At 41.6% G+C, this 15,243-nt stretch overlaps 1 protein-coding gene across 2 annotated transcripts in view; it reads right to left on the reverse strand.

Moving 5' to 3' along the window:
* Positions 1-15,020, reverse strand: part of XK (X-linked Kx blood group) — a 102,163-nt gene extending 87,143 nt beyond the window's left edge. Inside the window, exon 1 of one of the 2 annotated variants that reach the window (XM_036304066.1) lies at positions 14,613-15,015. In XM_036304066.1, coding sequence (XP_036159959.1) covers positions 14,613-14,857 — 245 coding nt within the window. In that variant the 5' untranslated portion in view covers positions 14,858-15,015. Of the gene's footprint in view, positions 1-14,612 lie in introns of both variants that reach the window. The other variant, XM_036304065.1, reaches the window with a different exon arrangement.
* Between the last annotated feature and the right edge of the window lie 223 nt (positions 15,021-15,243).

Below are 15,243 nucleotides of genomic sequence, written 5' to 3' on the forward strand. Positions count from 1 at the left end.
CAGTCACCTTTTTACGCTGACAGAGTACCTGGCTTTTAAAATAGGATTTCCTCTTTAGGTAATGATATGGACACTGAAGGGAGGAAGAGTACTGATGTGTCTGATTTACTTTGAAATATACACATACACAAATGGATTGATAGAAATATGGATAGATGTGTGAAATAAAATGTTAATTATAAAATCTAGGTGTCTAGTACTTGGGTGTTCACCATACAGTTCTTTCACGTTGTCCTCTTTATGTTCAAAAATTTTCCTGTCAGAGAGGAGGAGGGTTTGGGGGCTGGATGAAATAATGTGAAAGGATTAAGAAAAAAAGCCCATATATCGCACACATACACACAGACAACAATGTAGTGATAGCCAGAGGGAAAGGGGGTGGGGGTAGGTGGAGGTGAGCAAAGGAGGAAGAAATGGGGACAGAGACTTTGCTTGGGGTGATGAGCTCACATGCCGTGTTAAGAAGATATTTTGTTGAGTTGTACACTAGAAACTTGTATGGTTTGTGAACCAATGTCACCTCCATAAATTCAATGAAAACTATTTTTCATAAAAAAATGCTGGGAAAAAATGGGTTTTTCCTAAGAATAAGAAAAATGCTCATAGTACATTTACCCCCAAACATGCATTTTTATAACAACCTTATAATACTGACGGAAGTTTTTATGGTTTCACTTGTTTTATTGAATGTTTTTAACTTTGTACTCTCACCCCGAGGCAACTATGGCAAGAAGAATCCAGACAGCAGAATGTCCTTCCAGACGTCCTTCCAGATGTCCTTCTAGACCAGTGGTTCTTAACCTGTGGGTCGCGACCCCTTTGGCAGTCGAACGACCCTTTCACAGGGATCGCCTAAGACCATCCTGCATATCAGATATTTACATTATGATTCATAACAATAGCAACATTACAGTTATGAAGTAGCAACGAAAATAATTATTGGTTGGGTCGCAACATGACGAACTGTATTTAAAGGGCCAGAAAGTTGAGAACCACTGTTCTAGACAAAGCTGCAGTGGCTGTGAGGGCCAAGGGCAGGCAACTGAGGCGGCCAGCAGCAGCAGCAGCGGCAGGGTGACGGGGGCGGTGCCTTCCCCTGATCACCAGATCACCTCCCAAAGAGGGAGGCCAGACTGTGGCTTAAGCCTGCTCCCCAGGGAGTGGGCCTAAGCTGCTAGTAGAACATCTCCTGAGGGCTTCCGGAGAGGGGGCAGGCCGGGCTAAGGGACACCCCGCCCCCAGTGCATGAATGCACTGGGCCTCTAGTAAATTCATAATTTGAAATATTAAAACTTGATGTAAGAGAAGAAATGCAGGAAACTCTCTAGAGAATACAAATTGGACATATTTTGTTATTATCATCTTTGTTCATTTGTTCCTGGGAAAAAGAAGGTACATAGCAGTTCCTGTGTGTGTATGTGTGTGTGTGTGTGTGTGTGTGTGTGGTTTGTCAGCTACATTTTGTCCAGTGGGGTCATGACATGTTAACATATTACATGAAAACATGTAAAACAGCCTGAACCAATTTGTTAACCTGAAAATAATGAAGTTCAGGTTATGAGTTCAAGTCCACCAGATGCAACCTGAAGCAACTATTTTTGTCTGAGAAAAAACTTAAATTTGTTTGAGGCCTAGCAACTTCACACTATGGGACCACTGACCACAGCAAGGACTGACCATCATCTTTACTTTCAAATATGTGATGAATGAAGATGCACTTTGCTATATGCTGTAAGGACTGCAAAGACAGTTGGATTCCAATGCCTCATTCAGAGGTGATCATAATCTAATGGGAAAATGGGACATATACATAATAAAAATAAAGTATAGTAAATACAATTAATATGTATACAGCACTTTCAGTTTATAAGATATTTATAATATATTAACTCATGTTGAAAGAAAGCCTATTGAGCCCTAGCCAGCTTGACTCAGTGGATAGTGCGTCGGTCTGCAGACCAAAGGGTCCCAGGTTTGATTCCAGTCAAGGGCACATGCCCGGGTTGTGGGCTCCATCCCCAGTAGGGGGTGTGCAGGAGGAATCCGATCAATGATTCTCTGACATCATTGATGTTTCTATCTCTTTCTCCCCTCTCCCTTCCTCTCTGAAATCAATAAAAATAGATTTTTTTAAAAAAGAAAGCCAATTGAAAGAATTTGAATTAAAGCATCATTTGTAATAGCAAAATTCTAGCAATATTCTAAAGGTCCCCCCAAAACAATGATTAAATAAATTATAATATGTGTATTCAATAAAATATTATCCAGTCCTTAAATTTGATGGTATGCACATATATCTACTGATATATAAAAATGTTTGATATATTTGATAAATGAAAGGAGCAAATTACAATGGAATTTATATAGAAAGTTCCAATTTTTTTTGTAAAAACAAAATTACTTATCTGTAAAAATATATACAAATCTCTCTCACACACACTTACACATAAATGGTGGAGGTCTTGAACTGACTCAAGAAAGAGACTGTTAAAGAGTTATAAATTTTAATAGGGATGCCAGAACAACAGAAAAAGGAACGAGGGTTAGAAAACCTATTGGAAGAAATAATATCAGAAAACTTCCCTGAGGTGGGGAAGAAAAAAGTCACACAAGCACAGAGTCCAAAACAAGATGAACCCAAAGAGACCCACGCCAAGACACATCATCATTACCATGGCAAATGTTCAGGACAAAGAGAGAATCTTAAAGGCTGCAAGAGAGAGACAGAAAGTTACATTCAAGGGATCTCCCATTAGATTATAAAATGAATTCTCAACAGAAACACATCAGGCCAGAAAAGAATGGAAGGAAATTTACAAAGTGATGCAAAGCAAAGGACTGAATCCAAGAATACGCTATCCAGCAAGGTTATCATTCAAAATTGAAGGGGAAATAAGAAGCTTCACAGACAAAAAGAGGTTAAGGGAGTTTATCACCACCAAGCCAGCAATGCAAGAAATGCTAAAGGGACTGGAGTAAAAAGAAGAAATAAAAATCTAACAAAGAAAACAGGCACAAAAAATACAAATGGCTACAAATAAGTACCTTTCAATAATAATTTTAAACGTAAATGGACTAAATGCTCCAATTAAAAGACATCAAGTGGCTGAATGGATAAAACAACATGACCCATATATTTGCTGTCTATAAGAGACCAACCTCAGAATAAGGAACTCACACAGACTGAAAGTGAAGGGATGGAAAAATATCTTTCAGGCACATGGAAATGAAAAAAAAAGCTGTGGTAGCAATACTTATATCAGACAAAATAGACATCAAAGTGAAGGCCGAAACAAGAGATAAGGAAGGCCACTTCATAATACTAAAAGGATCGATACAACAAGAAGATATAACCCTGAAAAACATATATGCACCCAATGCAGGAGCACCCAAATACATGAAAAAACTCCTGGAAGATATCAAGGGAGATATCGACAACAATACAATCATAGTAGGGGACTTTAATACACCACTGACATCACTGGATAAATCCTCTAGACAAACACTCAGCAAAGAAACAGCAATTCTAAATGACTCACTAGATCAGATGGACTTAATTGACATCTTCAGAACATTTCACCCCAAAGCCACAGAATACACATTCTTCTCAGGTGCACATGGGACATTTTCAAAAATAGACCACATATTGGGTCACAAGCAAAATCTCCCCAAATTCAAGAAGACTGAAATCATACCAAGCATCTTCTAAGATCACAATGACATAATATTAGAAATAAACTATAATAAAAACAACCCAAAATACTCAAACACTTGGAAGCTGAATAGCATGTTATTAAATACTAGAGGCCCGGTGTACAAAAATTTGTGCACTCGGGGTGCGGGGGGGGGGGTCCCTCAGCCCGGCCTGTGCCCTCTCGCAGTCTGGGACCCCTCGGGAGATAATGACCTGCTGGCTTAGGCCTGCTCCCATGTGGCAGAGGGCAGGCCTAATCCCTAGGTGCAGCCCCTGGTCGGGCTCAGAGCAGGGCCGATTGGGGAGTTGGGGCGCCGCCCTCTGTCATGCACACAGCAGGGCGGATCAGGAGGTTGCAATGCCACCCTCAGTCACGCTCAGGGTAGGGCCAATTGGGGGGTTGGGGCACCACCCCCTGTCACACTCAAGGCAGGGTCGATGGGGAGGTTGCGGTGCCACCCCCTGTCATGCACAGAGCAGGGCCAATCAGGGGGTTGGGGCGCTGCCCCCTGTCATGCACAGAGCAGGGCCGATCAGGGGGTTGGGATGCTCCCCCCTGTCACGCACAGAGCAGGGCCCATCAGGGGGTTGGGGAGCTCCCCCCGTCACTCACAGAGCAGGGCCCATCAGGGGGTTGGGGAGCTCCCCTCTGTCACGCAGAGAAGAGGGCGGATCAGGGGGTTGGGGTTACCGCCCTCTATCACCCACAGAGCAGGGCCGATCAGGGAGTTGGGGCGCCGCCACTGTCACACTCAAGGCAGGGCCAATGGGGAGGTTATGGCTCTACCCCATCATACACAGAGCAGGACCCGTGGGGTTGGGGGGTTGGGGCACCACCCTCTATCACCCACAGAGCAGGGCCGATCAGGGTGTTGGGGCACCGCCACTCTCGCACTCAGGGCAGGGCCGATGGGGAGGTTATGGCTCTACCCCATCACAAACGGGGCCGATCAGGGGGTTGGGGCGCCACCCTCTATCACCCACATAGCAGGGCCCGTGGGGTGGGGGGATTGGTGCGCCACCCCCTGTCACACACAGAGGCGCAGAGCGATCAGGGGGTTGGGGAGCTCCCCTCTATCTGGAACAGATCAGGGCCCATAGGGAGGTTGTGGCCCCGCCCCCTGTCACACACAGAGCCACAGGGCGATCAGGGGGTTTGGACGCTGCCCCGTCACACTGATCCCGGTGCCGGGAGGCCTCGCGGATGCACTAATCCCGGTGCTGGGAGGCATATTACCCTTTTACTATATAGAATAGAGGCCTGGTGCATGAGTGGGGGCTGGCTGGTTTGGTCTGAAGGGTGTCCTGGATCAGGGTGGGGGTCCCCACTGAGGTGCCTGGCCAGCCTGGATGAGGAGATGATGGCTGTTTGCAGCTGGTCACACACCCTTCAGGGTGGGGGTCCCCACTGGGCTGCCTGGCCAGTCTGGGTGAGGGGCTGAGGGCTGTTTCCAGGCTGGGACTGAAGCTCCCAACTGCTCCTTTTTTTCTTTTTTTTTTTTTATTCTGTGCCAGATTTAGCTCTGAGGCCTGGCTCCAGCTCTGAGGCTTCCGCTGCTGAAAGCACGTAACTGATTTGTTTCAGTTCTATAATTGAAACTCTGTATCAACTCAAGCTCTGAGATCCCGGCTCACTGAAATCTGGTTACTGGGGTTTTGTTTAGCTTCTATATTTGTTACAATGTCTCAAACTGCAGGCTCAGAGGCCGGCAATGCAGGCAGGGAACATTGGAGTCCTCCGTCACTGAAGCAAGCAAGCCTCATGTTAGTTTCAAGCTGCCTGGCTGCCGGCCGCCATCTTGGCTGGCAGTTCATTTGCAAATCTCGCTGATTAGCCAATGGGAAGGGTAGCGGTCGTACGCCAATTACCATGTTTCTCTTTTATTAGATAGGATTGTTTGGGTTACCAATGGATCAAAGAAGAAATTTAAAACATCGTGGAAACTAATGACAACGAAAACACAACAATCCAAAACCTTTGGGACACAATGAAAGCAGTCCTGAGAGGGAAGTTTATAGCTCTACAGGCCTATCTCAACAAACAAGAAAAAATGGTAGTAAATCATCTAACTCTACAACTCAAAGAATTAGAAAGAGAGCAACAAGAAAAGCCCAGAGTGAGCAGAAGGAAGGAGATAATATAGATCAGAGCAAAAATAAATGACATAGAGACCAAAAAAACAAAACAGAAAATCAATGAAACCAAGAGCTGGTTCTTGGAAAGGATAAACAAGATTGATGAACCTCTAGCCAGGTTCACCAAGAAGCACAGAGAGAGGACCCAAATAAACAAAATCAGAAATTATAGAGGCGAAATAACAACAAACCCCACAGAAATACAAATGATTGTTAAAAAATACTATGGACAACTCTACTCCAACAAACTAGACAACCTGGAGGAAATGGACATATTCCTAGAAAACTACAACATTCCAAAACTCAATCAGGAAGAATCTAAATATCTCAACAGGCCAATAACTATGAAAGAAATTAAAGCAGTCATCAAAAAGCTTCCAGCAAACAAAAGCCCAGGACCAGACGGCTTCACAGGGGAGTGTTACCAAACATTCAAGGAAGAACTAAAACCTATCCTCCTCAGACTACTACAAAAAATTCAAGAGGAAGGAACACTTCCAAGCTCATTCTATGAAGCCAGCATCACCCTAATACCAAAACCAGGGAAAGACAACACAATGAAAGAGAACTACAGGCCAATATCACTCATGAACATAGATGCCCAAATCCTCAACAAAATCTTAGCAAATTGGATCCAGCAGTACATCAGAAAGATCATACACCATGACCAAGTAGGATTTATCCCAGGGATGCAAGGATGGTACAATATTAGCAAATCAATAAACGTGATACATCACATAAACAAATGGAATGAAAAAAAAAAAACCACATGGTCATATCAATATATGCAGAAAAAGCATTTGACAAAATCCAACACCCATTTCTGATAAAAACTCTCAGCAAGGTGGGAATAGAAGGATCATACCTCAACATAATAAAAGCCATATATGACAAACCCACAGCCAACATCATACTCAGTGGACAAAAACTAACACCATTTCCCCTAAGAACAGGAACAAGACAGGGATACCCACTCTCACCACTCCTGTTCGACTTAATACTGGAAGTATTAGCCATTGCAATTAGACAAGAAGAAGAAATACAAGGCATCCAAATTGGAAAAGAAGAAGTAAAACTGTCCTTATTCGCAGATGACATGATATTATACATAAAAACCCTAAAGACTCCATCAAAAAACTATTAGACTTAATACATGAATTTGGCGATGTAGCAGGATACAAAATTAACCCCAAGAAATCTGAGGCATTTCTATACACCAATAGTGAACCTACAGAAAAGGAGACTAAAACAGCAATCCCATTTAACATTGCACCAAAAAAATTAAGATGCCTAGGAATAAACTTAACTAAAGAGGTAAAAGTCCTCTTCAGAAAAATACAGGATGTTGAAAAAGAGAGAGAGGAAGACATAAACAGATGGAAGAACATACCATGTTCTTGGATTGGTAGATTCAACATCATTAAAATGTCCATACTACCCAAAGCAATCTATACATTCAATGCATTTCCCATTAAAAAACCAACGGCATATTTCACAGATCTAGAATGAACTCTCCAAAAATTTATCTGGAATGAAAAAAGACCCCAAATAGCAGCAGCAATCTTGAGAAAGAAGAACAAGGTAGGTGGGACCTCAATACCAGATATCAAGCTGTATTACAAAGCCACTGTTCTCAAAACTGCCTGGTACTGGCACAAGAACGGACATATGGATCAATGGAATAGAATAGAGCGCCCAGAAATAGACCCGAACCAATGTGCTCAATTAGTATTTTACAAAGGAGGCAAGAACATACAATGGAGTCAAGACAGTCTCTTCAATAAATGGTGTTGGGAAAATTGGACAGATACATGCAAAAAAATCAAACTAGGCCACCAACTTACACCATACACAAAAATAAACTCAAAATGGATAAAAGACTTAAATGTAAGAAACCATAAAAATACTAGAGGAATCTAAAGGCAACAAAATCTCAGACATATCCTGAAGTAATTTCTTCACCAATACAGCTCCTTGGACATTGGAAACTAAAGAGAAAATAAACAAATGGGACTACATCAAAATAAAAAGCTTCTGCACAGCAAAAGAAACCATCAACAAAATAACAAGACAGCCCACTGCATGGGAGAACATATTTGCCAAAGTTATCACCAATAAGGGTTTAATCTCCAACATTTATAAGGAACTCATACAACTTAACAAAAGGAAGATAAACAATCCAATCAAAAAATGGGCAAAGGACCTAAATAGACACTTTTCAAAAGAGGACATTCAGAAAGCCAAGACACATATGAAAACATGCTCAAAGTCACTAATCATCCGAGAGATGCAAATCAAAACAACAATGAGGTACCATCTCACACCGGTCAGAATGGCTATCATCAACAAATCAACTAATGACAAGTGCTCAAGAGTATGTGGAGAAAAGAGAACACTCGTGCACTGCTGGTGGGAATGCAGACTGGTGCAGCCACTATGGAGTTTCCTCAAAAAGTTAAAAATGGAACTCCCATTTGACCCAGTGATCCCACTTATAGGAATATATCCCAAGAAACCAGAAACACCAATCAGAAAGGATATATGCACCCCTACATTCATAGCAGCACAATTCACCATAGCTAAGATCTGGAAACAGCCTAAGTGCCCATCAGCAGATGAATGGATTAGAAAACTGTGGTACATCTACACGATGGAATACTCTGCTGCTGTAAAAAAGAAGGAACTCTTACCATTTGCGACAGCATGAATGGAACTGGAGAGCATTATGCTAAGTGAAATAAGCCAGTCAATGAAGGAAAAATACCACATGATCTCACTCATCTATGGATAATTAAGACCATTATAAACTGATGAGCAAAAATAGATACAGAGGCAGAACCACACGGAACAGACTGTCTAACTACAGCGGGAAGGCTAGGGAGGGTTCGGGGGCGGGAGGGGTTGGTGGTAAGAGATCAACTGAAGGGCTTATATGCATGCTTAGGAGCATAACCAATGGACACAAGACACTGGGGGGCATGGGAGGCTAGGGGATGGTCAAGGGGAGAAAAAAAAAGGAGACATATATAATACTCTTTATAATACTTTAAGCAATAAAACAATAAAAAAAGAGTTATGAATTTTGTGAGCCAGTTGTTAACCAACTGGTAGCTTGAAATAAGCCATAATGGGAATTTTACATCATATAAATCAGCAAACATTGCAATCATGGCCTTTTCCCCAAAAACAAAGTTTATTAGCTTATCACTGTAAAATATTAGTAAGGATATATGTACAACACAATCTTAAGAATTGTTCTCTTTAGTCAGTCAAATTAAAGGGTTTTTTTACATTTTTAAATTGTGCTTATGGATTTTTTGCTCTTTTGTCATTTTTAGCAACAAATGTTTTACCTCAATAATGAAATCAAGCTCAGAATTTTTAAAGACTAAATAAAAAAGCAAACAAAAAAATGAAACACAGATACATGCTAAGAAAGGAGTGAATGAAACAGAAGGTCAGAGGAGAAAGCAATTCTCTTGATGCTGAGGAGGGGGCATTAAACAAGAACTTACAAAATTGTAAATGAAATGAAACTTCATTGTCTACCAATGCAAATTAAAGAATGCCCCAGAAAGAGTTAATCACAGAGGTGGCCCTGAAGCTCAGGTGGACCCCTCGCAATCCATTGTTTTTCCTAAGAAAATACATTTATCTTAGTACCGAGTTTTACACATTATAAGTATCTGATACATTTGTGAAAGGCCCTAAGACAGTGATGGTGAACCTTTTGAGCTCGGCGTGTCAGCATTTTGAAAAACCCTAACTTAACTCTGGTGCCGTGTCACATACAGAATTTTTTTTGATATTTTCAACCATAGTAAAACAAAGATTTATATTTTTGATATTTATTTTATATATTTAAATGCCATTTAACAAAGAAAAATCAACCAAAAAAATGAGTTCGCGTGTCACCTCTGACACGTGTGTCATAGGTTCGCCATCACTGCCCTAAGACCTCTACTACTTGCCACTACTGGTTAAGAAACTGATAAACAAATTTCTGTTTCTTATTGAAATTCTCTGACTCATCCAATTACATCAATCGTGGGTTTTTGTTGTTGCTGCTTTTATTTGTTTTGGGTTGTTTTTTTTTTTTTGCTTGAGAGGTTGTCTAAATATAGCCATAAATTAAATATTTTCATCAAAATCATTCAAGATAGTTTTTCCGTATCATGTAGACCAAGCACGTCAAACTCACAGTGTATGGGCCACATGAGGCCCACAATGAATATTTTTGCAGCCCAGCAAATATAGTGGTATGCAATCAACATTTTAATAAAAATTTCGTAACTTAATTTTCACAATATCCTGTTATACATAATTATTAACGAACTACAACGTTCACTAATGACTGATTACTATAATCATGTTGCATTCATTTCCCTCACGCACTTATGCATAGGCGCACCATTTCTCTCCACTAATGATAGCAGAAAATATTTTAGCAGCCTATTGCCACGTCATTAGTCTTGTACTGACTTGTTTGGTGTGCACAACAGGAAATATTTCACTTTCTGAGAACAAGAAAAATAGGTTTATTTGCATTACGCTTATTAATTTGTGCAGTTATTCAGTTTCTGGTAAGTTAATGTTCAAGAAAAAACATTACTTTTTAAAATGTTCTATTATTTTATGTTAAATGATTACTCATTTATTTCAGCCCTTTGTATTCAGCATGTCTCTATTGAAATAAACCTACGTTTCTATGAAAACTGGAGCTTTCATTTTTTTGCAGCCCACATAAACTTAAACCTTGTTTGTTTGGCTCATGTTAGCCTTTGAGTTTAATGTGCTTGATGTAGACCAAGGACTGGCAAACTTTGTCTGTGAAGTATTTACAAAGAATGTTATTTTAGGCTTTGCAGGTCATGGCCTCTATTGCAACTAGTCAATTGTGCCACTATAGTGCAAAAGAAGTCATACACAGTACATAAATGAATGAGCATGGCTGCTCCAATGAAACTTTATTTACAAAACAGGCAGTGGGGGGATTTGGCCTGTGGGGCATAGTTTGCCAACCCCTAATGCAGATAATTAGCAGGTAGATCCCCTTTACCCTCCAACTTTATCTCATTTTCAAGTACCATAGTAAAACCATGCATGTTGGTGTCAGCCTAAATAACCAACGGTAACAGAAAGCCTTGAAGGTAGTTAATAAAAACACATTTCAAAAAAAATACTATGATTTTTTTCTATCATGTTATCTTTGTAAGACACACATGCTTGATGAGGCTACCTAAGAACCAAACAATAAAAAGTGGCATGTGACCTCTGAAAAAGCACTTGCATAATCTCACTGAGCCTCAATTCCTAAATTGTGAAAAAGAGATAATGACAGCTCACAGGGTTTTACAATGGATGAAATAAAATATTGTATGTAAAAGCACTTTGCAACAAAAAGTGGTCTTTAAAAGTAGGGTATTATTATTTTAAAGTCTTTTGAAGGTATGCAATAAAGAAAAATACTATAGTGAATAATTCTGCAATGTTCTATAAAATATTACTGGAACTTCTTAGCTTTTATATTATAAACATAGATTTTTATGAGCCATTTTTCCTCACCAGTAAATGAAAATAGAGGAAAATTACTTGAACTAGTAACTCATTTATATTCATTCCTTCTCCCAATTAATTTCTAAAATCAACATATTGTAAAAGCATAAACAAATTTTGTTGTTGCTGTTAAGAGGTATTTCCACCCACCCTCTGGTTTTTCAGAACATCTATTATTATTCACAATAACACTGCCCTTAAAATAAAAAAAAAATCAAGACATTATTTATTCTGTGTTCTTATTATTGAAACCTGGCCTTAATTAGGAAATAACCATACAAACTGCAAGTCTAGTTTTAAATATAATATTGATATAAATGAAATATGCTGCTCTCCACTGCATCCCCAAAGGAAAGAATAGCGGGGTCTAGATTGCAGTATTTAGCCCATCATCATTGTAATTCAGTTTAACTGAGTAAATTCAAACACAGCATCTCACCTAAAAAGAATATGTTGGGCCAGTTAGTGTGCACCCAAAAATAAACAGAGCTAATTTTTCCAAAAGCAATTTCAAAATATTACTAAGTCTAATTGATAAGGCAGGAAAAGAAACACACCATGACTCTCCTTTGTACGGGGGGGGGGGGGGGGGTGGCGGGGGGCAATGTTGATCCTATGTAAAATCTTAGAGTTAAAATAGAAACAGTCAACAAAAAAAAACTTCCATAGTATATTAAGCCACGCCAATACACAACATTAAATTGCTCTTTTTTTCATCTGGAAGCTAAGAGGCTTGTAGCTGCATTTTGTGTATCTCAGCTCTAAGATCATGGGTCCGATGTCTCCTGGAAATAAATCAGCTGCATTAGAATGACAGAGTTCTTGTTGACAGAAGGGGAATGTTTGTTTTTTATATTTTATTTTGTTGTTCCACAAAAAAAAAACAAAAAAACAATGACTTATTCAGAATTTTCTGGAAATATGTCTTTTTATGGGGTGTAACTCTTCATATGACTAGTAATCTCTTCAAAGCACCAAACTTTATTTTTTAATAAAGTTTAAATATTTTCACTGTAAAAACTGAAAAATGTAGAGAAGCGTATACTAAAGGAGGAAATGATGTACTTTCTATATTTTTCAGGAGAAAATTAAAATCACCCATAACTCCACCATCAGAAATTACCACTTTTATCTTTGCCATCCTGTTTTATACATAATATTATATAATTAGCTTTATCGTAAGTCACTCTTAGTATTTACAAAAATATTAAATGAGCCCTATCTGGTTTGGCTCAGTGGATAGAGAGTCGGCCTGCGGACTTAAGGGTCCCAGGTTCGATTCCGGTCAAGGGCATGTACCTTGGTTGCGGGCATATCCCCAGTAGGGAGTGTGCAGGAGGCAGCTGATCGATGTTTCTCTCGCATTGATGTTTCTAACTCTCTATCCCTCTCCCTTTCTCTCTGTAAAAATTCAATAAAATATATTTAAAAAATATTAAATGACAGAAATGATAGGGTATTATCATTGACCTGGATAACTGTAGGTTGTTTTTAAATTTTTCCAAGATGACCAAACTTTCTTAAGACTGAACTACTGATAAAATGCACTCCACACTCCTCTGCCTTCTTTCACAGAGTGTAAAGAACATATTTCACTCCACTCTATTTCTAAGAAGCCTTGTGGACATAGTCTAGGGTCTCATTTTCCTCATCTATAAAATGGGGACAATTACATCTAGTTCATGATGAGGCATATAAACACCTACCAAACCATCTAGCACAAGAAGCATTTGACAAATGTCAGTTCCCTTTTCCCTGTCACTTTACTTAAATATCTGCAAGTACTGAGTTTTCTTTTCACAGATCAGGTTGAGACATGATGAGAGCCTTGCCCAAAGTCATATAACATTGATTTTACTGAACAGGAATACAATCAGGGTGCTATGGCATACTAGGCCAGGGAAGATGAACTCTCTCCTCATCAAATGGCTCCAGGTTGCAGGAGTTTTAAAATTTCCCTCACCCACTTTGTCTCCTTTTCCGTTTCCCTCTCCCTCTCCCCCGCCTCCCCTTTCTCCCCTAACTCTTCCCTTGCTCTCAAGATGTCAGTAGCTACTTCTTACTTCTGCCAATGTACCTGTTTCTCTTCCTTTCTAGAATTCCGCATATTCAGGAAAATGTGTTAGTCCACTTTGTCCTGACTGTGTGTAAACTACAAGTCCACATTCTGAGTGTCAGCTAGAATGGTTGTCTTTAATATGAAGTGCAATGCTTTATTAAACACTTAGTAAAACCTATCTTGCTGCTTAACTTTGTGTTGTGTATGTGGGGGTAGTGGTGGTGTTGGGGCCTCCCTAGGTTCATGGCCAGCTGAATAGCTGAATTTTATGGCTGCTGAGGTGCCTCTTTGGTCTTTCTGTCTTTCAATTCCTCTGTCACCTATGTCTAAAGTTCAGTAATATAAATTTATTTCTAATCCAGATAGAAACCCTTGGTTTTGCTTTTCCTACAGAGATGAAAGACATCAAAACAACACATTTTAAACTCTCTTCAAGGTCCTTGGATAAGCCAAAGTCTACATCATTACCATGTATTTCTCTTGCTTTGTGTTAATAAAAACTAGTTTTTCTTTCCTTAACACACCACAAGTGTTTGTCTTCGTGGCACGTTGTGTTCCAGCTTCAAGGACCGGGTTCATAAGTCAGGCTGGGGCGGAAGATGGTTCTACAACCCCGTATGTTTCCACACACAAGAAACAAGACTGATGTGTGGCTTTCTAGAGTTATGTATGAGAGTTGAATAAATTAATATTTGTAAAGCGTTCAGAACAATGCCTGTCACACAGTAAACTACACGTGTTGAATAAATTAAATAATCTGTCCCCGCTTTTGCTCCAACTGCAATTTAGGACACACTTCCCAAGGGTTCGTCAGGACCCAAGCCAAACCTGCCAGAGCCCACCTGACCACAGAGAAAGCCTGGATTTTTAGGAGGTCCAAACACATGAAATTGCCATTTTTGTCAGTCAAATTCCGTTGAGTGTCGGTAATTTCATAGGCAAGAACCTAACAGGAACACAGTACGCCCAGCTTCATTGCCACTATCCCAGGAGTCTGTCTCATTCCTGGATCTACAACGGTGGCTGAGAGTGGAGGTGGGCCGCCCTGGGCCCTGTCCCCAGTCCCACCACCTGTCCCTCCTGGTAGGCCGCCTCCCACCTCCCGGGCCGGCGCGGGAAGGGGAGGCGGCCGGGGTCTGGGCCTGGGACCCGGGGTCCCGCACGCACCTGAAGAGGGGTCCGAGCTGAAGCAGGTGCAGCAGCAGCACGAGCGGCCGGTCGCGGCTGAAGTCGCGGTGCACGAAGAGGAGTGTGAGCTGCACGAGCGCGCAGGGCAGCAGCGAGAAAAGCAGCGTCAGGGACTGCCACATGCCGTCCCCGCCCGAGCGGTAAGTGCTGCTCAGGTACAGCGCCGCCATCGTCTCGGCCACGAACAGGAACACGGACGCCAGCACCGAGCCCGGGAATTTCATCTTTGCGTGTCAGGGGAGCTCCGCGCGGGGGCGGCCCGAGGGGCTCGCGGCACGGCCGGCCCCTCGGCTCCCGCTCTCCACGCTCCGCGCTGCCCGCCTGAGCGCTGGAGCTGATCCCAGGGGCGACCTACTCCGCGGCTCTGAGGCGGCGCCCGCGGCCCCGCTGGGACACGCCCACGTGCGCAGCCGTGCGCCGCCTCAGCGCCCCAGTGCCCGCGCCTGAGGCGACAGTCCCAGGGCGGGTCGAGAACCGGTGCCCTGCAACGGCCGGCGCCAGGGCTTTGAAGGCGCCGCGGCCCTGCTGGCCCCACGCGCGGCCGCTGGGTCCTAGAGCCCCTTGGCCGCCGTTTACGTTAGGAACCTTTCACATCCCTTTGAAAAACTGC

The sequence above is a fragment of the Myotis myotis genome, unplaced genomic scaffold, assembly GCF_014108235.1.
Source record: "Myotis myotis isolate mMyoMyo1 unplaced genomic scaffold, mMyoMyo1.p scaffold_m19_p_4, whole genome shotgun sequence".
Taxonomy (NCBI): Eukaryota; Metazoa; Chordata; class Mammalia; order Chiroptera; family Vespertilionidae; genus Myotis; species Myotis myotis.